The 26,724-nt window shown below is 36.8% G+C and overlaps 1 protein-coding gene across 23 annotated transcripts in view; it reads left to right on the forward strand.

The window, feature by feature from the left end:
• hspg2 (heparan sulfate proteoglycan 2) overlaps positions 1–26,724 on the forward strand; it is a 125,058-nt gene that overhangs the window by 13,785 nt on the left and 84,549 nt on the right. For all 23 annotated transcript variants that reach the window (XR_007182859.1, XM_048177355.1, XM_048177359.1 and 20 more), the window contains exons 2-3: positions 19,846–19,960; positions 20,774–20,839. Coding sequence is in view for 22 of the 23 variants with exons in the window: in XM_048177355.1 (XP_048033312.1) it covers positions 19,846–19,960; positions 20,774–20,839 (181 nt within the window). In the remaining variant the exon portion in view is untranslated. The remainder of the gene's footprint in view (positions 1–19,845; positions 19,961–20,773; positions 20,840–26,724) is intronic.

The raw sequence follows: 26,724 nt of genomic DNA on the forward strand, positions 1-26,724 counted from the left end.
CAAGATTTTGTTTATACTGGATCACCACCTCTATCCCCAACCTGTTGTTGTGAAAGGTTAGTGAATGTAATTTGATAACATGATTGATAACGTGCTTGATGCAAACATATCTGTAAGGAAACACAATGTTATGTAATTTTTTTTTTTTTTTTTTTAAATAAAGGGGATGGAATGGTCAAAAAGCAGGGCAAGAACACGCTGGTCAATGGAGTTTTTAATTTTTCAAAATTAATTTATAAAACAATGAATTTTAAGTTCTGTCATATTATTCAATTACTTTTACAGTTGTTTTAGCTTTTTTGATTCAGTATTGGTATTTGAGTCAGCTATTGTATCAAAGTCATAATTTTGGTATCGTGACGACACTAATTACTAGCTTTTATGTTTTTTGACATGATGAGACAGAATGAGATGTATCATAATTACTCATTTTATTTGGCAAGAGGCAAAGAACAGAAAGGTGCACACTGACTTTAAGTCAACATGAAATCAAAATTGACCTGATTGACTTTTTTAAATGCACATCCCTGATCTTACTTTGAATGGTGCGCATTATTCCAAATGGGGGGAAAAAAAAGATGGTCTTCATAATCTTTTATCTAAATGTAACGCATTGTATTGTGGAAATAAATGGGTTGTGAATTTTATTATATTTATTTTAAATTAAATTTAAGTTAAAGCTGGAAAACATGTCTTTGCCTTGATTTGTAGTGTTTTATGGTTAAATTATTGATTTTCATGATGCTGATAAATCATGCTACTATGAACTATTCAGTGGCATTTTATGCTGCTGAATCAATCCCCTAAATGTAAAAACTCTGTGGGACTTTACTTAGTACTAAATTATTTCTCTATGAGAGTTCCCGTGCAATCTGTTGGGAGCCTTTTCTCATGGACATCTTGATTTTTGTGTGCCTGTAATTAGCCGGAAGGAAATTAAATGCTTCACATCTGTTTCCAGTGAATGGGCAGGTAAGGCCCCTCGCTTTTCTTTATGTGAGATAACTCCCCTGGCACACAGATGTTGAACTGGTGGTATGGCTGTTACTGTGAGAAGTTAAAAAGATTTTGCATATTCCTTAACTGGGAGGTCAGAGGTCTTTCAGTAGTTTGTTTGTTCAACCTTTTTCCTGTTACCTAGAGATTCCTGTTGTCTAGTTGGCTCAGCATACAATAAATACGTTGCTAATAACCTTGTAAGTCTCCTCTATTTATTTAACAGAAGCGACTGGTTTTGTGCTTTGTTATTGTTTCTAGCTTCATTATTAAGTGATTTGTTTATTTTGGATGATTTAGGAAGGAAGGCTGAAGAAGTTGTTTAATTTTAGTCTGCAAGTTTTATCAGGCTTTTCATTGCACAAGATCAAACAGGCGTGGTGCAGTCTGGGGGAATTCCTTCCTTAAGCAGCCATCATGGACAATAGAGTTGTTATCCTGAGTATAAACTGTGGTGTCAGTACATCTACCACCTAAATATGTTAGCGATTTCAGATGCTGATGTTGTTTGTTGAGTGTTTCGGTTCCTAAAGGCATTTAATGTAACTTAATATGGGGTATGTATAAGCCTCTATTCATTAATTTGTTCTCGAATTCCTCTTTGAAAGATCCCAGTGAGCCATTAAGCAGATGCCATAAACCAAACAAACATCCAGTCATCCGTTACTGCCAACTTTTTGTTGTTAGAGGAATGGAACAGACCATGAAGAGCCTTCCCTTAGCCAGTGTTTTTGATGATTATTATTTTTTTTAATCTTTGTACTCATAGAAGTGACCCTCGTTCTGCCAAACTCTTGCAAGATTCCCCTTAATCCCGCTCACCTTTATCCCTTGATAGCAACAAATGTGCTCTTTTGAGTGTTTACTTAGCATGAGAGTTACCATCCTGGTGTTACTATTCCTTTTCAGGACATGATTCAATGATAGAATGGTTAACTAACATTCATTTGGTTGGTCCTCAGCTGTCAAATAAAACCATTATCAATATTAAAATGCATGAGACAGTTACAGGATGTTGGATGATGTGATTCTTGTGTCAGAAATGTTTTTCATAATCACCCATACACAATGTCGGCATAATCTTTTGCTAGTTTGTTGATTTAAGAGTGAGTTTAGTAAGACAAACAGATTTTGCAGGCTATATATATTGAATTTATCATTTTCACTGACTCATGAGTGTTAAGAACAGATGGTTGCATTACGCAGTATTTGGAGACTAGCTAATATAGCACACTTCAGATTAGCATGCATGATACTTTTAAAATGGCTTTGTGTCCTCTGGGAAAACACTGGATATGCTGTGCTAAGTTTGCCCATGTAAAATCAGAACTGATGCATCTGTCTTTTTAAGGTAGCTGAAGTAGTATAATGAATTTAGACACTTCGAACCAACATTTGATTACTTGAACGTTCAAAATGTTTCAAGCCATTACTGATTTTTGGACACATTGGCTCCCATTGGATACAGTTCAACAAATGCTTAAATTAGGCTCTGTCAATTCAAATCATTGTAAAAACATTTCAAACCTCAGGTAGTTTAATTTGGACAAGTATTGCGACTGGACCCGTTTATCTCCAGCCTTACAGCATTTCCAGCTTTTCCTTCATAATCCTTCAAAACCCTTATCCATTGTCTTCACTTTACAGAATCTGGCTGCGGTGTCTAATTCAGAGAATGGATGTATTTGTTGACATGACATGCTTTTTTTTATACATGTTCAGGGTTCATACAAGGAGTAAACTATCTTAAAGTACGTTTATTTTGTCAGCCATAATTCTGAAGTACATGCGTAACACAGATGTTAGCTGCTGTTGAATGGATTTTGAAATGGGAAACATATGGTGTGACGCAATCTAGTGGGTTTTAAAGAGACAATTGTTTGGACACCTTTGTGGTAAAGCTGTCTTAATTCAACCAGGAAGAATAAATGACTCACTGAAGGACACAAAAAGGTCAAAAGTGGGTTTTACCTTGTAAATTTTACAAAGCTTTTTCGAAGTTTACAGGGTTTTTTTTTTTGTTGTTGTTGTTTTTTCATTGGTTGTCAATCAGAGGCTTGGTGGCCACATGTCATCTAGCCAAGAATTTTGTCATAGTATAGTTTGGTTTGTCCCAATTAACTTGCTGATGTCCCAACATCCGCTGATCTTGATATCTTCCAAAATTTTGATGTGATATTAAAAACTCTGTATGTGCAATAATTAGTAGACTCACTCAAAGGCTGTTCTTTCCCTATACTTATTCTTTACTTGTATACTTAACATACTTCATTATCCTCCATTCTTCTACAATAAATCAGCCTTTAAAGCTGTTTAAGCTGACAGCTGTTAAAGCTTGTTGGGAAAAAAAAGAAACAGCTCTGTACTTTTGGCCCAAATGTAATTGAATCCCTCTCTCATTGTAGTTGATTTTTCTGATATCTAAGTTGCATGATTCTGAAATAATTATAGTTCAGGTTTGTATGATCATATATAGGCCTTACACAGGCTTTCAGCTTCGAGTTGCAAACCTCATTGTGGTCTCGGACCCCTTTGGAATCATATATTTGGTTGAAGTAAGGAGTAGATACTTTAGTTTCTTCTCACATTTGGTGGAACTGTTTCTGGGGCCTCAAGATTCTCCTGAGTTCTGACCCAGCCAGTTTAGAGATAATCCTGCAGATTCTGACCAGCCAACTCCTTGATCTTTTGTCAGTGGGTGACAAGGGGAGGCTAAACCCAAGGATTTAAAATGGAGAATGGAGCTAGAATGAGCCAATCAGAGGCCAAGCATTTCAAGCAGACAAAGTGGGCACCTGATCCCCTCTCACATGCAGAAGCAAAATAATTGGCTGCAGGAATGTTCAAATACACTACCCTTCAAAAGTATGTTTTTTTTTTTTTTTTTTTTTTTTTTTATTCAACAAGAGTGCATTAACTTGTTCAAAAGACTTACATTGTTACGCAAAATATTTCAATTAAATGCTGTTCTTTTTAACTGTCTATTCATCAAAGAATCATGATAATAAGTAGCATGTTTTCCACAAAATATCAAGCAGTACAACTTTTTTTAAACATTGTTATGATAATAAGAAGAAATGTTTCTTGAGCACCAAATCAGATTATTAGAATGATTTCTGAAGGATCATGTGACACTGAACACTGGAATAATAACTGCTGAAAATTCAGCATTGCATCACAGGAATAAATTGCATTTAAACATATTAATTAATGAATGTTAGAATGTAATAATATTTCCTAATATTTGAACCTCAAATTAATGTTCTGGCAAGACTAATTATTTTGGGTGACTGTACATTAACAACATTATTGAGAAGTTAAGTTACAAATAGGTAAATAGATGTTCTATCAAACACTGAAAGCAAACAAACAGGTTATATAGGTAGAAATTATGTATGACATGATATTCTCCATGTATTTTTTCCATGGAGTTGCTAAAACAGTGACCTGTTTGTAGATTAACTGAATCTCACCCTCAGAGTTTATGCTGATGCGGTGGTCTGAACTGCTGAGCAATGACGGCCGTTCCCAGAACACCTTGACCACAGAAATGCTAGTAAAGCCGCTTTTTTCTAACTTGTTTACTGATGTGTGGCCAGAAATAACCCCAACTGCTGTGCAGCTCTAGGAGCTAAATGTACAGTATTGAGCAGAGATGTCAGGAACCTTCAATCATGATGCTGAGGCTCTAGGCATGAGGCCTAACAAAAGAGGCTTTCAGATCAGTACATTGGTGTATGAAGTCATGGCTTCCACTTGAACCACAAATGTCTGCTTATAAATATGTCTCCATCATTCTACGGGAAACGCATAACATGCAGTGAGAAATGTTCAGCACTTTGTTGTGTTTAAATTGAAGCCTATATATATTACCAAATACATTGGGTACGGAAAGTATTCAGACCCCCTTAAATTTTTCACTCTTTGTTATATTGCAGCCATTTGCTAAAATCATTTAAGTTCATTTTTTTTCCTCATTAATGTACACACAGCACCCCATATTGACAGAAAAACACAGAATTGTTGACATTTTTGCAGATTTATTAAAAAAGAAAAACTGAAATATCACATGGTCCTAAGTATTTAGACCCTTTGCTCAGTATTTAGTAGAAGCACCCTTTTGATCTAATACAGCCATGAGTCTTTTTTGGGAAAGATGCAACAAGTTTTTCACACCTGGGTTTGGGGATCCTCTGCCATTCCTCGCAGATTCTCTCCAGTTCTGTTAGGTTGGATGGTAAACATTGGTGGACAGCCATTTTTAGGTCTCTCCAGAGATGCTCAATTGGGTTTAAGTCAGGGCTCTGGCTGGGCCATTCAAGAACAGTCACGGAGTTGTTGTGAAGCCACTCCTTCATTATTTTAGCTGTGTGCTTGGGGTCATTGTCTTGTTGGAAGGTAAACCTTCGGTCCAGTCTGAGGTCCTGAGCACTCTGGAGAAGGTTTTCGTCCAGGATATCCCTGTACTTGGCCGCATTCATCTTTCCCTCGATTGCAACCAGTCGTCCTGTCCCTGCAGCTGAAAAACACCCCCACAGCATGATGCTGCCACCACCATGCTTCACTGTTGGGACTGTCTTGGACAGGTGATGAGCAGTGCCTTGTTTTCTCCGCACATACCGCTTAGAATTAAGGCCAAAAAGTTCTATCTTGGTCTTATCAGACCAGAGAATCTTATTTCTCACATCTTGGCAAACTCCATGCGGGCTTTCATGTGTCTTGCACTGAGGAGAGGCTTCCGTCGGGCCACTCTGCCATAAAGCCCCGACTAGTGGAGGGCTGTAGTGATGGTTGACTTTCTACAACTTTCTCCCATCTCCCAACTGCATCTCTGGAGCTCAGCCACAGTGATCTTTGGGTTCTTCTTTACCTCTCTCACCAAGGCTCTTCTCCCCCGATAGCTCAGTTTGGCCAGACGGCCAGCTCTAGGAAGGGTTCTGGTCGTCCCAAATGTCTTCCATTTAAGGATTATGGAGGCCACTGTGCTCTTAGGAACCTTAAGTGCAGCAGAAATTTTTTTGTAACCTTGGCCAGATCTGTGCCTTGCAACAATTCTGTCTCTGAGCTCTTCAGGCAGTTCCTTTGACCTCATGATTCTCATTTGCTCTGACATGCACTGTGAGCTGTAAGGTCTTATATAGACAGGTGTGTGGCTTTCCTAATCAAGTCCAATCAGTATAATCAAACGCAGCTGGACTCAAATGAAGGTGTAGAACCATCTCAAGGATGATCAGAAGAAATGGACAGCACCTGAGTTAAATATATGAGTGTCACAGCAAAGGGTCTGAATACTTAGGACCATGTGATATTTCAGTTTTTCTTTTTTAATAAATCTGCAAAAATGTCAACAATTCTGTGTTTTTCTGTCAATATGGGGTGCTGTGTGTACATTAATGAGGAAAAAAATGAACTTAAATGATTTTAGCAAATGGCTGCAATATAACAAAGAGTGAAATATTTAAGGGGGTCTGAATACTTTCTGTACCCAATGTATGTCTTTTGACTGCCTTACTGTTTCCAGCAGTATTTATTCAAAGGTTTTGCATTACTGCTACTAAATCTACATTACAAAATGTGTAGAGCAATGAGTGTAGTCTGACTTTTGAGAACCAATTCTTTGAAGTGAATCAGAAACATACAGTGGAACCAATGTAGTCCGATTCCCAAACTAATAATTCTTGATTCTTTATAGCAAATTGAAAACATTCAGTTATAACATAAAATGTTAAAATGTCATTAATGTAATGTTACATACAAATTAAAAGGTAACCTTAATGGGGCCTTTGTATAGCCATTTTTGCACTGCATGATGAATTATAAAATTGGATGCATGAATTTACAAAATTGTAAACTTCCTTATGTAATTTCCATCGTCATGCTTTCAGTAGTCATTTCTATGTTGAATGATGACCCTGATCAACGTTGACTGATAATGGATGACTTGCTGTTTTAAAACACAGGTATTATGCATTAAACTCAAGCGCATTAGCTTCCTAGTTGGCTTGTTTTCTGTCTCAGTAGTCCTTCATCCTGCTCACAGCCATTTTGACAAGGGTCTTGATAGTAGGATGAAATTTCACCTGCAGCTACTTGGCTTGAGTGGTATTTTTACCTCTCAGAGGAATGTCACCTCCGTCCGCCCACACACACCCTTCAGTCTGGGTGTGAAAGGGGTCAGTGGAGCTGTAGCATCTTTTGGTCCCTGTGTGGTACAGTACCTGCCAGAGGAAATTTCATTAATAATCAATCAAGCTACCTCACTAGGGCTTTATATTCCAAGTGTGAGCCAAAGCAGGGCTTTGAAGCCTGCAACAGTGCTGTGAGACCAGGAAGAGGCTCCTTTGATCAGACAAACTTCCTCTTTGATTCTCCTGAATGTGCTTTTAAGACATAATGCAAATCATGTACAAACTGCATTTAGGAAACTTTTGATCATGCTTTTTGTAATTACAGCTCATTTCTATATCTCAGGATTGCAAATTTCAAAGAACATACCCTCTGATTTTCAAGAGATATTAGCTTGCCGCACACTTTCAAGGCAACTTATCGTGGCATCACAGTCAGTTCATGTTATTGTGATTTTTAAGGGGATAGTTCACCCAAATTGTTTTTAAAAATGTTAATTAAAATTATATTTATTTTAATGCATCATAAAATATTATTTTTTCTTTTTTGGGGAAGCTTAACAGCCCATTGTCACCTTAAGCTAATTATCGTGTTTTATTGTATTTTATTTCTTATGTTTTAAATGCTTGTATATGTAATTGTTTATACTTTGTTTATATATATATATTTGTATATTTTAGTTTAGGTTTATATATTTTTTTGTCCTTTTTTTGTTCAAAACAACATATGGGAAAATGACAGAATTTTTAATTTGGGTTGAATTGTTCATTTAACATTGTGTTCATTATTTAAGACAGCATCTGTTGTTTGTTTTGAGGAACACCAGATTTCTGCTGCCACTTTATTTGTCATACCCATGTAATTATGAGTGAAAGAAAACAGCTGGTTCATACTTTTCAGTAGCCAGACTGATTTGGCACAAACACTCTTTCAGTGACCCCAAAATGTGCGTTAAGGACCATCCAGATTTTGGTAACAAATATCCTTTCAAAACAAAGACTGGTTGAAACTGCTACTTTCAAAGAGTTGGAAACTTGAAGCCGAGTCACTCACTTTTTATTAATTCCCCCCAAAAGGCCCTCTTGTAATAACTAGCTTAAGAACTAAGGTTTCTAAACAACATTGTCCATAGTCCACATGATCATATGCCTGAACTGTTGTTATAGCTGACCATTCCAACCATCTCACAAAAGTGCGCGGCCAAATCCGAGTTAATTATGACAAGGCTGTCTTGAATAGAACCGGGACTTATGACCTTGAGAAGAGAATTCTAGCGGTTATCCAACTTTAAACCTCTCTTGGCAGACTGGCAAGATATCCTAAGCAATCACAGTACAGTGTTGTTTTGTTTTGGTCAGACATCTCAAACTTAGGTTGAAAACATTTTTTCCTTATTGTATTCTGAATGTTCATACTAAAATACTGTATAAGACAGAGATATCTAACTAGAAGATATTTTGAAAATGCAGTGCTGTTCTGGGCCCCATTGACTTTCATTGTTTGAACAGCTGAAACATTCTTCATAATATCATCTTTTCTGTTCCTCAGAAGAAAGTTAATCATATGGGTTTAGTACAACATGAGGGTGAGTAATGGACGATAGTTTTTTCAATTTTGGGTAAACTATCATTTATAAACTGCACTGAAAGACTATGTTACACTTCCACATCTTATGATGAATGTCAGCATGCGACATTTAATGCGGCAGCTCTTATTAAATTGTCTTTGACCTGGCGCACCACAGCACAGTGTGCCAAGACAACAGGTGGTGCCAAATTAGTTCCAACAGCCATGAGAATAAGGAACGGAAGTTAATCATCAATGCTTTGTGGGAAACCGGAGCTCCATGAGAGTCATCAAAAATCTGCCACAACTTCCTTCATATCATTTGCCCTACATGCTATGAGCAAAGCTTGGATGTTCATACTCGACATATGAATTCAATTGTTTTGTTGTTTGTTAAACCTAATCATATGTTGAGTGCACCCATTTACTCCTTGAAGTATCCTGTTTGGACAGTGCATCCAAAAGTGAAAATTCTACCGCCATTTACTCATCCTCATGTTATTCCAAATGATTATGACTTATTTCTTCAGCAAAACACAAAATTACTGCAACATTGGCTCAGCCAATTGCTTAAGTTGGGGCAGGGCTTTCTGTTTGTATAACTAACAGAGGGAGTTTTCATTGAAAGCTGTTTGAAAACAGTGCAACTTGTCATGCAAAAATTGCACACTACCACTTTAAACTTTGTCCAAAGTGCTGTGAAACATTCTCCTGAACTGGCTCACTGTCATTGTCTTGCTGTCAAATGCCCATAAACCTTTGCGCTTTCATCTTGACATATCCTTGACACGTCCACTGCTGCGATAAACATTATTCTGTTTGATTGTGTCTATCCCGTGTCTCGGTTCTCTGGAGCCTTGTGGCATCCGTCTTCAAAGCATGTTCAGTCGCTACGTCAAGGTTCCTTTGGAACGAGGACAGTGTCACCAAGTCAAGAAAGGAAGTTCTTCTTAAATGACAGCTAGCTGCAGTACAGAGGCCCTTCCTGTTATAAATAAACAGCTTTTCCCCTGCGCCCTGCCACTGGCCTCAGCACCTCCACGTTCAGCTGTCGTCTGGGGGAACTAGAGCTGCTCTCGGTCTCCAAAGTGCAGGTCACCATAAAGCTCTTATTACCGGAAACACTGCTGTATTTTTAGACTCTTAAATTGCTCTGCTATGTTTTTGTTTATTTGTTGTCAACAAAATAGTGGCCATGAAGATTAAATCCCTACCACAGACTTACTTTGACCAGTTTTATGGTATTTGGTAGACTGTGGTTTACTTTATTCAATCGGTATGTAAAAGTTGTCACATGACATATATGGAAGTCTACAGTCTTCATTAGTTCATTTCATATGCATTTGTCATTTGACTGAAAAAAGTGCAAGTATGCAATATAGAAAGTGAATTTGGACACTATTTCAATTGCTTGCTGCGGCCCTTCTTAACTCAACTTGAAACTAACTTTGTGAAATACTGTAGGTTGGCTTCTTTTGTTAACCTAATTGCCCTTTCTTTCGTTCTTCATGGATGATCTTTTAGATAAAGAGCAAAGACTGCCGTTCCATTCAAATTACCGTACTTTCATGGTGTGTACTAAGTTCGATTTAAAACCTGTTCTGCACATCTTAAGAGTTTTTCTTTAAGTTTACTTTAACTCATGTTTCAATTTTTACTATCTGATGGCTCCTCATCTCCCGTGACCTTATGAAATACCGAAGTGTCCACTGGTTATACAGTGGGTCATCCGGATATTCTTCACCTCAAGAATACGGCATACTGTATTTGGAAATCATACTGGTGATGTACTGCTTTTTGCGTTACATGTAGGGATGTACTGTATGCCTAATTGGACCAGGTGTAATTCATTCTGATTAAAGGACAAAAAAATTTGTGGTCAGTAAAATATTTATTTGTTTTTCAAAAGTCTCTTATGCTTGGATGAATATAATATTTAAAAGAACAGCATTTAAAATAAATAAATAAATAAAACGTAATTTAAGAATTCAAACCTTAAAATAATGTGTAAAAATATATATGTGTGTGTGTATGTATGTATGTATATGTATGTATATATATATAATATAATATAATATAATATAATATAATATAATATAATATAATATATACTCTATTTTTATTTTTTTTGATTTGTTGATTTATCACAACTTTTTCTTTTGTCAAATCAACTTAGATAACATAGTATCTAAGTTATATTCAGATAACATAATATTTTGAGTTTCTGTTGATTAAACCAATATCTTTAACTTTGTATTAACTTAAATTTTTAGTTTCATTGAATTCAAAATTTAATGGCAACTAAGTTACTTTAAGTTAAACCAATGTTTTTTTTTTTTTTTGTTTTTTACAGTGGAGGAATAATAAACCAACATTTTTTTACATGGTAGAAATCTTATTCCTATTACCAGTTTCCAGTTAAGTGGAGCAAAATATTTTAGCAAAGCTGATGTTATAATAACATTTTCCATATCTACAATCTTTTACTGAAAGCTTTTAAAACACAAGCTATTGTAAGAATTCTCTGACCTATGTTTTTTACAGCCTGTGTTTCAACCTCATAACATAATTGTGTGAAGGTTCATAAACACGGGGCGCTGTCAGAACCGCATTCCAGGCCGAAACAGTGGAGGGACTTTAGCTCCTCTGGATTGTTTTGATGCTGTAAATTGGAGTGTGGTGACAGTGTAGTCTGAGGCAATATTGAAACCTAGGGGGTTTCGTACATAGGTGGTCTGGAAGCACAGGAGCTCTGTTGGTTCCCCTGCTGGGGTGATAATTGAGGGGAGAGTTCTCCTTTAGGTGCCATCTGAGCCCCCACAAGTAGCGAAAGCTGCTTCTACTGGAATGCGTTCACATATTCAGCCCACCCACATGCATCATTTCGGCAATTAAGATGGTATCAGTTCCCTTGATTAAAACCGAGTTAGTGGATGCAATCAGACTGACTTGACACAGTCTGTTCATATTTAATTGACTACACGCACCCACTCCCTTGTTTTTCGGTCATATGGCTTCATGTTGTCAACAAACTGTCTGAGTTATGCTGTCAAGCACAGGCACCTCCTATGATGTTGCCATTATTAGTGTTGGATATTACCTGCCTTCTGGCTTCAGATCTAGTTTGAAGAGACACATATGCTCTTATTTCATGACCATGTCATATGAGCACCTGGCTCTGTCTGGTCTGAGTGCCGCCTGTCCAAATCGCACCATTTCTGCACTTAAAATACATTACAGTTGATATTGTTGTAGTGGACACAATCAAAAAAAAGAACACTTGGTCTCTTAGGACTAAGAGGTTTTCCTTCATTGCATAGAATCATACTTTCCATAACAGTGAATCAAATGTTGTTTAACCAAACTCATCTTGCATGGCTCTTTCCAGGGAGGTACATGCAGCTTGACAACGTGCACACAAACACTTATTTGGAATGACTTTTCCAAACGTTGGGTTTTGACCTTTAAGATTAGTATGGTTATCTTGGTGAGTCAGATAGTTGCTGTTAACAAAAGTGATGAATAAACCTGAACTCTAATCCTTGACCACAAAATCCTGATCCTTCAATCGCAGGATTCCAGCTGTGTGAGTAAGACTTACAGATGGTGGCTGAAGTTACCTCAGTGTGTACTTTTCAATGCCGCATTACTTTCCTTCTGTACACAGTCAGATGAAGCTGCCTTAGCACCCACTTCCATGTTGTTTTTGTGCTTCAGTCATCATGTGGGTGTGTGTTACCATACAGAACCACTGGAGCAGTAGCAACAGCAGGTATTTCTAAAACATTCTCTTTGAGAATTTCAGGAAAAGTTGTGAAATTCTGAATTTTATGCAAATGAGGTGAAAAACACAGATGGTAGCCAATCGCAGGAGGTGAGAGCAAGTAAAGACAGTGACGTTTGTCATATATTCTGAGTTCAAAGCACAGATCCAGAGAGCGGCAGACTGTTTGTGGTTTAGACAATATTGAGTGGTTTATTTATGCCAGTGTATCTGAATGGTTAAAAATGAAAATTCTGTAATCAGTTATTCAACCTCATGTCGTTCAAAACCCATAAGACTTTCGTTCATCTTTGAAGCACATATCTAGGTGTTTTAATAAAACCTGAGAGATTTTTGTCCCTCTGTTGAGTCTATGCAACTTAAACACTTTCAAGCATCAAAAAGGTGAAGTAAGCTCAAAACGTAGCTCAAATGTCTTGATGCACAAGAACCAATGAAGTTTGTTCTCCTGTGTCACGCAAGCATGTTCAAGCTTCCATACTTGATGTGCTCTGTTTAGTGATCAATATGTGAATAAAAGCCTAAATTAAATCTGTTAGTCATTTAACATGATCGTGTCATATGTTTTTTTTTTTTTTGGAACGATATTAGGGCGAGTAAATAATGAATTTTCTTTTTTTTGTGATATATTTTAATATTTAGTATGCTTCTTCTATTATTGTTCCTTCTAGAGGCTTTTCAAATCTGGGGCATGTCAAGGAAAGCTTTGCCATAATTGTGCAACTACCTTAAAGGATTAGTTCATTTCTGAATGAAAATTTCCTAATTTACTCACCCCCATGTCATCCAAGATGTTCATGTCATTCTTTCTTCAATCGAAAAGATATTCCAGGATTTCACTCCATATAGTGGACTTCAGTGGGGTTCACCGGGTTAAAGGTCCAAATTGCAGTTTCAGTGCAGCTTCAAAGGGCTCTACACGATCACAGATGAGGAATAAGGGTCTTATCTAGCTAAACGATAAAAAAAAAAGAAGAAATATATACTTTTTAACCATAAATGCTCGTCTCTGTGATCCGCCATGCATGACGTCATCACGTGTTACAAAGGTCACATGTGACGTAGGTGGAAGTACCGATCCAGTGTTACAAAGCGAATGTGCAAAGATTAAGCTAAACGCCCTTTATGAAAAAAGGTAAAACAACGTTATTGGACGATTTTGAAGTTGGAGGAGAAAATTAGATGGTTTTTCGGCCTACCGAGGTACTTCTGCCTATGTCACGCGGGACCTTTCCAACATAATGCGTGAGCGCAGAGCAATGAAAGACAAGCATTTGTGGATAAAAAGTGTATACATTTTTATTTTATTTTTTTAGAAAATGGCCGATCGTTTCGCTAGATAAGATAATTCCTCGTCTGGGATCATGTAGAGCGCTTTGAAACTGCACTGAAACTGCAATTTGGACCTTCCACCCGGTGAACCTCAAAAACCTTAATTTTTTTTCGACTGAAGAAAGCAAGACATGAACATCTTGGATGACATGGGGGTGAGTAAATTATCAGAATTTTAATTCTGAAGTGAACTAATCCTTTAAATCACAATTGCCAAGACCCTGTTTTACACCTGGTACTAACATCTGTTTCAGTTGATCTGATTACAAGTTGACAGCACTAAATAGAGCTTTTAAAGGTGTCTAAAACATTTTATGATTGAATCACTCAAGCCACATTTGATTTTATTTGGAATTCCATGTGACCACATTGCATTTATAGTGTAAGCGCTAATCAGTTCGGATAAATCCTTGGCAGGACTGCATGCTCACCTGTGAATCATCCATTGCACCAAAAAAAGATCTTTACTACCAGATGTTAAAAGCAATGTTGACCACATGTGATCAGATCACCACTGAGACTTTTTAAAACTTTGCCTGTCTTGTTCACCTCATTTCCCTTTTCAAGCCAAAACTTCCATGCAAGCCCACACAGGTCAGCTGCTTATTCTGAATGCCTGGTACTGAGTAACAAGCCTGCAGTATGTGAAGATCAGTGTGAGCTGGATGATTGCTCAAACATGCTCATGGTGATGCAGCTACTCAGTTGCGAAGTGAAGCAGGAGAGAGTCTCACTGGGAAAGCATGCCCAGAGAATGGAAAAGACGAATAGCAGAGAAACCTGATTGTCTAAACAGTGTCAGAACGAAACTCCCAGCTCCCAGCTTCAATTTCAGCATGGGAAACAGCTGCGCTGGGCACATTTGAAAGCATGTATGTCAAATCTTGCCCAGTATGCATTGGAATGCCTGTGGGAGTCCTCGCTCAATCCCAAATGCTTGCTTTGGGTCTAAATGGGAATGCATGCATGACCAGGGGCATGAGTTCTAGTTGCCAGAAGTATGTTGTCAGCCTTTGTCCATCCTTTTCTCCCCCCAAGCCCATGTTGAAGACCGTAACAACTTGTTTAAGAATGTGCCTCATCTAGTGAGTATGCTATGGTTAAAGTGAATGGGGCATGTGTTTTTTGAGAAGAGTTGGTGTCAAATCCTGTCCAAAGTGCTTTGTGTAGTTGAAGGGTCTCTCTCATCATGGTCTTTATCCTAAAGGTGCTCAAGCTGAGGTTTAGTGTCAAAATTGGCAGCTTGTCATCACCTTGTATTCTTCTTCTCCGAGAGGTTAAACTCTCAGAGTAATCTCTGTCTCTACCTGTATGTCTTTTGCTATTGTCTTTCAATTGCATAAATCTTTCCTGTAGTCATCCCTTGGCTGTCAGATGAATGTTTCTAAGGAAAATGTGAGAACATTGCTAGCATTTTTCCAAAACATAGTTAGCTGCTCTGCTTGGGGTAATCATTGCTAACCAATAACAGTCATGGAAACTCATAAGTGACTGATTTGGAACGTTCTACATAGGCACTAGCTCCACGTGCCACCCAAATAGTCAATACTGAAATCTTTGAAATATAACTTTATAATTATCATTTTTTTTGTCCAGTTTATTTTTCGCTGAGCTCCTCCCAGTAATTGTGATGCATTTTCCATGAAGGATTCGTGCAATGTTACCTTATAATTTGGCTAAAACAAGGTATACTAGCTTTTTGAAACTGAGCGTCAGGAGCATAACTTCAAAAGGTTCCTAACTAGGTTTTGGAACACAGAAACAGAACTATTCACATATACTTTTCAGTTCTCCTTTGATATGACTAAAAGCAGTACTATATCAAGCAAGGAAGTGCATTATATGATAGGAGAAGGGTAATGGAAGTTTGCTGGCACTTCTGGCCCTATAATGTACAGCGAGTTGTTTTATGGAGGTCAGGAAGTTTGCCCTCCGGTCTGCCTGTATCATGCTGTGCTTTGGTGTTCTGACTGAGGGTATAAAGTGCATATCTCAAGCTTTCACCTACTTACCTCTCTACAGTTTACATTCCATTTGTGTTTATAAAAATCGTCACCCCCTTCACGTCTATTAAATCCTTACGTAATACAGTGTGGTGAGTCTAGGTTTCAACTACTGGTGTTTATTGCCACTCTGAAGCATTTTCGTATCATTGCATTTTTGAGCAGTCAGAACTTTACAGTTTCCATTACATTTTCATAACCACTGTACTGAATACTGTACCATAATAATGTAATCAGTTAAGTAGCCAGGAGTTGTATTATTTTAAATATTATTTTATTTTTATTTTTTGATAGTGTCAAACTGTACTCTGAAAGAGGAACATGTTGCAAATATTGATTGCAAAGTAATTATTATTATTTTTTAGTTGTTTTGAGTCATTTGCGGTAACGTCTGTTCCACAGCTGCACTCCAATGTGAACAAAACCAGAATACTAAAATCCTTTTCTCACGCTGTGCTCGTAAGGCCTTGGAAATTGGACATGGGTCTGATTGGGGGGTTGGAAATGCCAGAAAGGGGTGTGTGTGGGAGCGGATAAGCCTCCAATACACTTCAGCAGTGCACATCTGTCCTTTCTAGCCATCATTATTACTCTTTGGAGGCTGAGTGTGAGTCACTCATTAGCAGAAGTGTGGAAGTCCAAGCAAGCTGGCCAAGACCATCTCAATTTGTATTGTCTGGTTCTCTCAGCTTATCAGTTGTCCATGGGCCTAGATACAGAAGCCATGGGTTTCTTGCCTTGTAAACTGCAGCTGGGTAAACCCTAGATTAATTTAAGGCTTTCTTTCAAGTTCAAACTTTTCTTGCAAAACTATGTGATCTGACGTTGCTTTTTGTCTGTTTCTTTACCATTCCCGCAAAGCAAACTTTTGCCATTGTGAATGGCATAATTGGAAAGTAAACAGCAAGATTGCTTTGACAGTGGAATGCAGTAAGTTATGTTTGCCTGTGCTATCATTTCTTTTGGCTAAGTGAACTCAAGCAAAGTCCCTTTCAAGGAAAGTCTGTTCACTCGGTGGCCATGTTTGCAATGCCTCTGGGCAGCCATTTTGGGCGTCTAAAACCAAATCCTATATATATATATATATATATATATATATATATATATATATATATATATATATATATATATATATATATATATATATATATATATATATATATATATATATATATATATATATATATATATATATATATATATATATATATATATGAATAAAGGAATCCTGCAATCTCAAAAACTGCTTGGCGAACTCACAATTAAATAGCATATGTCAAATCATCAACAGAATCTGATATGGATATGATCTGTCCCATAAATATGGTTCCTTATGCTTAAATAGCATTAAAAAAGCTTGTTTTTCAGGCTAGACCAGCCAATGCACATGTGCAGTCCTAAGCGCGAGTCTCAGGTTTCTATGGGATCCGGAGCTCCTAATGGCAGCTACAGTGATGCAATGACTTCATTGCATCAGCGATTGGCTCTTTTACTTATTCCGCCATATTTCACGTTGCAGTTTCTCCCATTCATAACTAATAGGAATGAACCATCTTTCTATATCTATAGTCTTTGACTCAAGCCTTCTAAGGCTGGAGAATGGCCTGAGAATTTGAAAAGTCTGTCATCATTTACTTGCCTTCAAGTCTTTTGAAACCTATTTGACACGCAAGGACATTTCCATACAATGAGAATGGTGACCATGACTGTCAAGTAATATTTTCATCTTTTTTTTTTATCTATCTTTTTTTCCTTTTGACAGACCCTTGTATAGAAAAGAGCATGTGGGTATATGGAAAAAGGTTAATATGAGTAAATATGAGTAAAAATTACGTAACTTTCGTTTTATGGGTGACCTGTTCTTTTAACATTGATACCCTATAATAATAGTCAATAATCACACTGTAGTGATTTTTCCTTTTTGCTCAGTGGTGTCTCATATCCAGAGATAAATAAACTGACACATACTCTTTGCTAATTCTTCTCCCCAAAATATGCTACAATTATGGATGACAAAGTGACAGTGTGTCTCGTTTTGGGAGTACTCCATCCCAAGGGACAGGGAAGCAGGCAGGGATCACCAAAGGTTCGCTGAGCAGCTTCAGTTGAAAGAATTTTGCCAGTCAGCACTTTCCTTTTGAAAAAGCTCCAGGATTGTTGTTTTAGAGTGTTCAGTCAGGGGAGAAAGGATTTGCGGGGGAGATCAAGTTATTTATTTGCGGGAGCCATTTAAATGGGAACTGTGGCCATGATGGAGATGCAGGGAAATGGGAACTGGCGGGCTATGAAGACCGAAAATGCCAAATGTGGCATCTTGCCAAACACATATACAAAAGTGAAGATGAGAACCGCGGTGCAGAAGGGACATGATTGTATAAAATCATCAAAGCTTTTGTTGCTGAGCAAAGAAGTGAATAAGCAGAAGACACTGCTGGATGTTTGGATGAGTTCAAGTTTCTGCTAACTATGCGAAATGTATCCAGAGAAGCCATGTATAATGTTTCTTTCATGTTTTTATGTTGTATGTTTTGTCCTAAGATACCTTGGGCAAATCAATCATATATTATTTCTTGCATTATTTACATTATTATTCAAATGTTTTGGTTTGGTACATTTTGGTTAATTGAATTTTTGAAAGTCAGGCTCCATTTATTTGATCAATAATACAGTAAAAATGCAATACTGTGTTTCTTTTTTTTTTCAATATATTAAAAAATGTTTTTTTTTAATTCTTATGATGATAAAGCTGAATTTTCAGCATCATTACTCCAGTCTTCAGTGTCACATGATCCTTCATAAATCATTCTAATATGCTGGTTTGCTGCTCAAAAATATTTCCTCTTCTTCCTCTTCTTCTTATCAAAGTTGAAAACGATTGTTTTGATTAATATTTTTGTGGAAACTGTGATTTTTCACAGTTTACAGGATCCTCTGATAATTAGAAAGTTCAAAAGAACATAATTTATTTGAAATAGAAATGTTTTGTAACATTATAAGTGTCTTTACAGTCACTTTTGGTCAATTCAGTGCATCCTTGCTGAATAAAAGTATTAATTCCTTTTGTTAAATCTTTCTGACCCCAAACTTTTAACAATTCTTAAATTTCATTCTCTCAAGTTTGTTAATTGCCAATTAACATTTGTCTTTTGACAAATTAACTTCTTTCTTTGATTTAAAAGGGTAAAAATCTTGTATTTATTGTTATAAAATTGCTAACAAAATTAAACGTTTATATATATATATATAAGGACATAAATATTAAACATATTTATCATGGTTATATATGGATATAATATACATCCTTGCAAATCAGATGTCTGTGTTTGTGAAATCCTGATGTACTCATTGGCTGTGTAACATGCAGTAGTTTTATAATATTTACAAGAGGTTTTAAATACGTGTGACATTAATCTCTGCATGATAAATACGAGCCCTGTGTTAATGGGTTAGTGTGTTACAGTGCCATGGAGGTAAAAGGTGTTCACAGATCTTTGTCTAACAATTTTATGTTGGAAATTTACCATGGTAACTACCACACCCACACACTGTATATATATATATATATATATATATGTGTGTGTGTGTGTATACTTACTGTATGTATTTGTAGTTAGTTGTCACACTAGTAGAATGTCAGTAGTTGATGTGATGAACTACACCTGCAGACATTGACACCGGTTGCTTAAAAATTGTTGCAAGTTCTATATGAGCTCTCGCTTTATTTATTTCCTGATGCTACTTGGTTGGATGTTTTAATGCAAATGCTATGGCATTTTGTAGTGAGACTGCAGTGTCTAAATACTTTTTAGGGCAGCTGTTTTACATGCATTTCATGTCTCTGTGATGGGTGAGATATGCATTTTTGTGTATGCACAGCACAAAGGCATGACCTTTTATCTCTTCTTCCTTCAGTGGAGCCAGAAGGCATTGACTGTTGTGTTTGCGCCTCTCTTCTGTAGGTCTCTTATAACTCAGAATGTGTTTTGGAGATGCTCATTTCAATCCCATAACTTGTGGTTTCATTTGTTTTGACTACAGGTGGCTCAGACCTCTAAAGTGTGGGATGAGGTGCCCTTTCCAGAGGATTTAGAGGAGGAAAACAAGCGACCAGGAGGATATGTGGATGATGAAGAATACTACGATCCTTCAGGAGGTGAGACTCTCTGAATGCTGCAATGCAGAGTGCCTATAATGAAGGAATAGGAATGTTTGTTATGCCCGACTCCTTTTAACCAAAAACAATGTTTTAAGACAAAACAACATACAAAGTATTAAATTACATAAATGCAACACTGCATATTTTCAAATTAATATTTTTAATGTTATAATTGTTTAAAAGGAAATTTTTATTCAGCTTTTAAATTGATCAAAAGTGTAAAGACATTTATAATGTTACAAAAGATTTCCATTTCAAATAAATGCTTTGAACTTTATATTCATCAAAGAATCCTAAAATATTAAGCAGCACAACTGTTTTCGACATTGATAATGATGAGAAATGTTTCTTGAGAACCAAATCAGCATATCAGAATGGTTTCTAAAGGGTCATGTGACACTGAAAACTAGTATGATGCTGAAAATTCAGCTTTGCCATCACAAGAATAAATTACATTTTAAAATATATTCAAATAAAAAAACATAAGACACAAAAACAATCTTACAGACCCCAAACTTTTGAGTGGTAGTTATATATTCAAAACAACATCTAAAACTAGTTGACCTCACTTTTTAACTAGTTGGTTGTTGGATGACTAGACGACTTTAGTGATTCAATCCCTACACACATTTCAGAATGCTTAGCTTGTGTAGCATGTGGGCTATCGTAGCTAGAAGTGCTCACATTCATGTGTTTAGAGACAGTTTTAAGTGTTTCGCCTTGATTCACCTACCTAACAGCTGATTTTCAGAGGGGTTTTTTTGCGTTTAACAAAAAACAAAAACTACTCGATGTATTTTTTTCTTTCAGAAATCAGTGGAGAAGAGGATGGAAGCACTCCTGAGCCGCCTACAACTGACCCACCCACTATAACAGGTGAGAATCTTTTTTTTATATATATATATATATATATATATGGAGAAGGAAGTATTACAACATGACAATAGTCACATATTTCATATCAGAGTGATAAGAGAGATTAACAGATTCTGCTGAAAACCCTTTGCTGTAAAACTTGAAACTTTAATCATCTTGGAGGCGTTATATAGAGTTGTTGCGTCTGCTGAATAGTGTCTCGGTCACATCCTGTCACCCGCCTTTGCTCATAGTGATGAGACAGCAGCTTCATAACAAGGGCTTCAGATTTGTGCCAGAGATCCAAACAATACTCATTTCTCCTTTCATCAGATGAGATGAAGAGGTGAAAACATAGCAGCACACATGAAAGTCAGTATAAAAAATAGTGCCGGAACAGACGATACAAACTGTCATGTATTGATTTCCTCACGTCTCATGTTTAATTCTCGCCTTTCATGATCTGGTAACATGCAACATATTATTTTTCTTCTGAGTTTTTTTTATTTTTTTATAGAGGATACACTGCACGATTTTTGGCTGTCCCAGACGAAAGTTTGCCATCGTGAAACAATCGTGGCGATATCTGTGATCGTGGCTCTTAATCGGTGGTCCTATGTCGTATAGTGAGAGAGGTTCAAAGACGGCCATTTCATGGTCTTGCAACCAAAAATAGCCTACGATCATTTTCTAACAGTGTCAGAAATTCAGCATGATCAACGGACAGTGTGTTTGCTGATACGACCTCTGTCTACTGACCAGCCAATGAAAATGCGACATGAAATCAAAGCGACATGGTGCTAAAACTTAAAACTGCTTACCTCAAGCTCTTTTCCCTTCTTTTGCCGCTTCTTTTTTTCCAGCACACATAAAAACCACAAATGCCAAAGTGTGATTCAATGTGGTCTTCTTGTTTACGATTAGCGCATGCTAATGAAGTTTTATTCTTCTATAGAAACTTGCATCGTAGCCTACGAGTCTATAGGTGTCATCATCGTACAGTCTACATGCATGTCGAACGCAAGTTTAATAGATCAATGTCATACAGTGTGATAAAGTAATGATCTTATAGGATTGCTAAAATCGTGCAGTGTTTCCCGGGCTTTAGACCACATTGAAAATATTTTATTCAAAATCTAATATAAACCTGGAAATATACAAAGTTTTAGGATTCTGTAAAATTTTAATTGAAGAAAAATTACACTACCATTCAAACCTTTAGGGTCAGTGAGATTTTTAAAAAAAAATTAATTAAAACTTTTATCCAGTTAGGATGCATCAAATTATTCAAAAAGTGACGTCATTGTTAAGTAAAGTCATTGTTACAAAAATTCTATTTGAAATTTGAAATAAAAATAGTAAATATTTCTTGAGCAGCAAATCAGCATATTAGAATGATTTCTGAAGGACCATGTGACACTGAAGACTGGAATAATGATGCTGAAAATTCAGCAAGATTAAATTACGTCTTATAATATATTCAAATAGAAAACAGCTATTTGAAATTGTAATAATATTTCACACTTTACTGCTTTTACTATATAAGTGCAACCTTGTAAACATAAGATACTTTTATTTTCAATGGTAGTGTATGTTGTAAAAATTAAAGGTGCCCTAGAACGCTTTTTCACAAGATGTAATATAAGTCTAAGGTGTCCCCTGAATGTGTCTGTGAAGTTTCAGCTCAAAATACCCCATAGATTTTTTTTTTTTAATTCAATTTTTTAACTGCCTATTTTGGGGCATAATTATAAATGTGCAGATTCAGTGTGTGTCCCCTTTAAATGCTCGCGCTCCCCGCCCCCGAGCTCGCGTCTCTATAATACATTGCATAAACAAAGTTCACACAGCTAATATAACCCTCAAAATGGATCTTTACAAAGTGTTCGTCATGTAGCATATCGGATCATGTAAGTATGGTATTTATTTGGATGTTTACATTCGATTCTGAATGAGTTTGATAGTGTTCCGTGGCTAACGGGCTAAAGCTAACGTTACACACTGTTGGAGAGATTTATAAAGAATGAAGTTGTGTTTATGAATTATACAGACTGCAAGTGTTTAATAATGAAAATAACGACATGGCCCTGGTCTCTGTGAATACAGTAAGAAACAATGGTAACTTTAACCACGTTTAACAGTACATTAGCAACATGCTAACGAAACATTTAGAAAGACAATTTACAAATATCACTAAAAATATCATATCATCATGGATCATGTCAGTTATTATCGCTCCATCTGCCATTTTTCGCTATTATCCTTGCTTGCTTACCTGCATAAAGTCTGTGCACAGCTCCAGATGTTAATACTGGCTTGTCTAATGCCTTGAACATAGGCTGGCATAAGCAAAGGTTGGGGGCGTACATATTAATGATCCCGACTGTTATGTAACAGTCAGTGTTATGTTGAGATTCGCCTGTTCTTCGTAGGTCTTTTAAACAAATGAGATTTACATAAGAAGGAGGAAGCAATGGAGTTTGAAACTCAGTTCATGTCTTTTCCATGTACTGAACTCTTGTTATTCAACTATGCCAAGGTAAATTCAATTTTTGTTTCTAGGGCACCTTTAAGAAATAGGGGAAATACTAAATACTAAGAAATTTTGAAATTCGTGTATATTTGTAATTGAACTTTCCACTTAGATTGTAGTTTAGATGCTAATAATATCATTTGTAATGGAAAAATTCAGTTATTTAGTATTATAAAAGTTATAAAAAGTATTTTAATAATTTATCTCAGACTTTTAAAACAATAGTTCAATAGTTTCATTCCTTGTGTTGTGTGGTATCCAGCCTCATTTTGGAAACAGACCTTGCGTTATTTAGATTAGAAATACCGAAAGTGTCAGACTTCTGCATCTTTGGAATGGTTTTTGCTTCCCTGTCTGTCTTTTTGGAGTCTGTCTGGGCCATTGTATTGCATGACATCATGGTGAAATGATTGTTTTGGTAGGAGCTCTGCAGTCTGACACCTGAGCTTTACTCCCAAAATAGCACCGCATGGACACCTCCACACAGATATGCTGGCCCTTAAATTAGGAAGGGATATTTTTGCTGTCGCTTTAGCGTAATCAGAAGACTTCTAGAGGGTCACAGTGTTGACCAAGAGGTGCCAGATCTAAACAGCTGAATGAGTCAACTCTTAAACATCACCTCTCTGAGACTCCAGGTTATGAAGTGACCAACTCCAGGCTTGAAATTCTCAAAGCAAATTTAGACCCAAGTTTAGCAGCGTTGCCATCCCTCTAAGCTTGAACTGGAGTACAGTGGTGATCTGATGACCCACTGATGATCTTTGAGGTTTAACACACCACAGAAGGTTGCTTTGAAGTCAGGATGCTTTCATTTTTCCGAGCATATTTCTGTTCCAGTTAATTTGGTACATTCATAAATAGCAAATCAACATCTTTTAACAAATATCTGCCACATATTGTTTTAAGGCTGGATAGGTTGAGACTAGTCAGCCAGTGGTAATCCCCCTTCTAAAGGGGGAAGTTTATTCTCTAAAGCCATTTATAGATCTGTGCCTGACAGCATTTGGGAAGGAACATTTGGCATCCTGGAGTGGAGTATTTGTGGATGTCTAACCTGTGTGCTCTTTTACAAGATCAGTGTGACCAACTTTCCTTCCCTGTTACTGAATAGAGTTCATATCCTGCAACTGTAGCACCGATTACTCTGCATCCTGTTTTTCTGATGCATTTTCCATCCATACTTTTACATTGGTCGTCTGTACTTGAAATAGTTTTATACGTAAGCCTAAGTGGTCTTTACTGTGAATTTTGAGACTGAGAGAATATACTGTTATAAGCAAGGTTGTCATGATCATGTTTATTACATCTTGAAATGTAAGTGTGCTAGGCCCTGAATAGACCTTGAAATGGTTATCTTTTACACTGCCCGGACCAAAAAAAAAAAGTCGCTGTTTGCTTTTAAAGGTGCCCTCGAATGAAAAATTTAATTTATCTTGTCATAGTTAAATAACAAGAGTTCAGTACATGGAAATGACATACAGTGAGTCTCAAACACCATTGTTTCCTCCTTCTTATATAAATCTCATTTGTTTAAAAGACCTCCGAAGAACAGGCGAATCTCAACATAACATCGACTGTTACGTAACAGTCGGGGTGTACGCCCCCAATATTTGCATATGCCAGCCCATGTTCCCAACATTATGAAAGGCATTAGACAAGGGCAGGCAGTTTTAACGTCTGGATGTGCACAGCTGAATCATCAGACTAGGTAAGCAAGCAAGAACAATAGTGAAAAATGGCAGATGGAGCGATAATAACTGACATGATATCATGATATTTTTAGTGATATTTGTAAATTGTCTTTCTAAATGTTTCGTTAGCATTTGTTGCTAATGTACTGTTAAATGTGGTTAAAGTTAACATCGTTTCTTACTGTATTCACGGAGACAAGAGCCGTCGCTATTTTCATTTTTAAACACTTGCAGTCTGTATAATTCATAAACACAACTTCATTCTTTATAAATCTCTCCAACAGTGTAGCATTAGCCGTTAGCCACGGAGCACAGCCTCAAATTCAAATTCAAATTCATTCAGAATCAAATGTAAACAATATAATAGTATACAATACTCACATAATCAATAGTATACAATACTCACATAATCCGACGCATTCATGCCGCATGCATGACGAACACTTTGTAAAGATCCATTTGAGGGTTATTAGCTGTGTAAACTTTGTTTAGGCACTGTTTAAGGCAAGCGCGAGCTCCGTGGGCGGAGAGCACGAGATTTAAAGGGGCCGCACAGCATAAATCGGCTCATATTTAATGATGCCCCAAAATAGGCAGTTAAAAAAATTAATAAAAAAAAACTATGGGGTATTTTGAGCTGAAACTTCAGACACATTCAGGGGACACCTTAGACTTATATTACATCTTGTAAAAAACGTTCGATGGCTCCTTTAAATAGGCAAATACTTAAAGAGTCTATGACTGGATCATTATTGCTGTTTGGCAACAGTTCTTCTAACCCTAATTGATGGAGTGTGTAGTTTTTCATCTCTTAAACAACCATGTAGGAAGACACATCATGGCCGTTTTCCAGGATGACAATATCAAGATTCATCAGGCTCAAATTATGAACGAATAGTTGGGAGGGAGTATGAAGAATCATATTCACACATGAATTGACTTCTCTGAATCCAGATCTTAAGTTTCCAGACCTAAGTCTTTGGGATGTGTTGGAGTAGACTTTACAGAGGGCTCACCTCTTGCATTGTCAATACAAGATCTTGACCAAAAATTGATGGATATAACACAGAGAAGCAGGAGACTTGAGCATAGTCTCTATTTGCTTTCCATTTTAATCTCATTGCCCTGTGTGAGGATATAAAAAAATATATTTTTTCTTTCCTAAGGCCAATTCTAGGCCTTTTGATGTGGTAAATTGAAATGGTTGTTGCTTAGTGGTCAGACATCTGTGCTGGTGGTAACCCAAAGGTTGTTGGTTTAAACCAAAGAAGGGGTGATTTATAAACTGGAGAGTTTTTGGGGTCTGTCAACAATCCTCCCATGAGCAAGACACTTAACCCCAGGTTACTCCTAAAGGAACTATCCCTGTAGTAAGGCATTTGCTTTACATTACAAAAATGTGTTTATTTCAAAACACATGATTATGTTAAGCACTGGATAAGCAGCCCAAACAAATGATATCCAGCATCTTTTCTTTATCAGTTACAAACCCCCTTAGCATACAAGAAGACTCTTTAATCTTAGCCGCTATATATTCCTGTTTGTTTGTCTGGTAAAGCCTGATAAAGACATATGAGGTCTCCTCACCCTCCTTTGGTTCAACATAGCTTCAGAAGTTTCACAGGCCCTCATATAGACCCTGGACACAGGGTCATGCAGCCACTTGAAGCTGAGGAGAC

This window comes from Megalobrama amblycephala, linkage group LG24 (genome assembly GCF_018812025.1).
Source record: "Megalobrama amblycephala isolate DHTTF-2021 linkage group LG24, ASM1881202v1, whole genome shotgun sequence".
NCBI lineage: Eukaryota > Metazoa > Chordata > Actinopteri > Cypriniformes > Xenocyprididae > Megalobrama > Megalobrama amblycephala.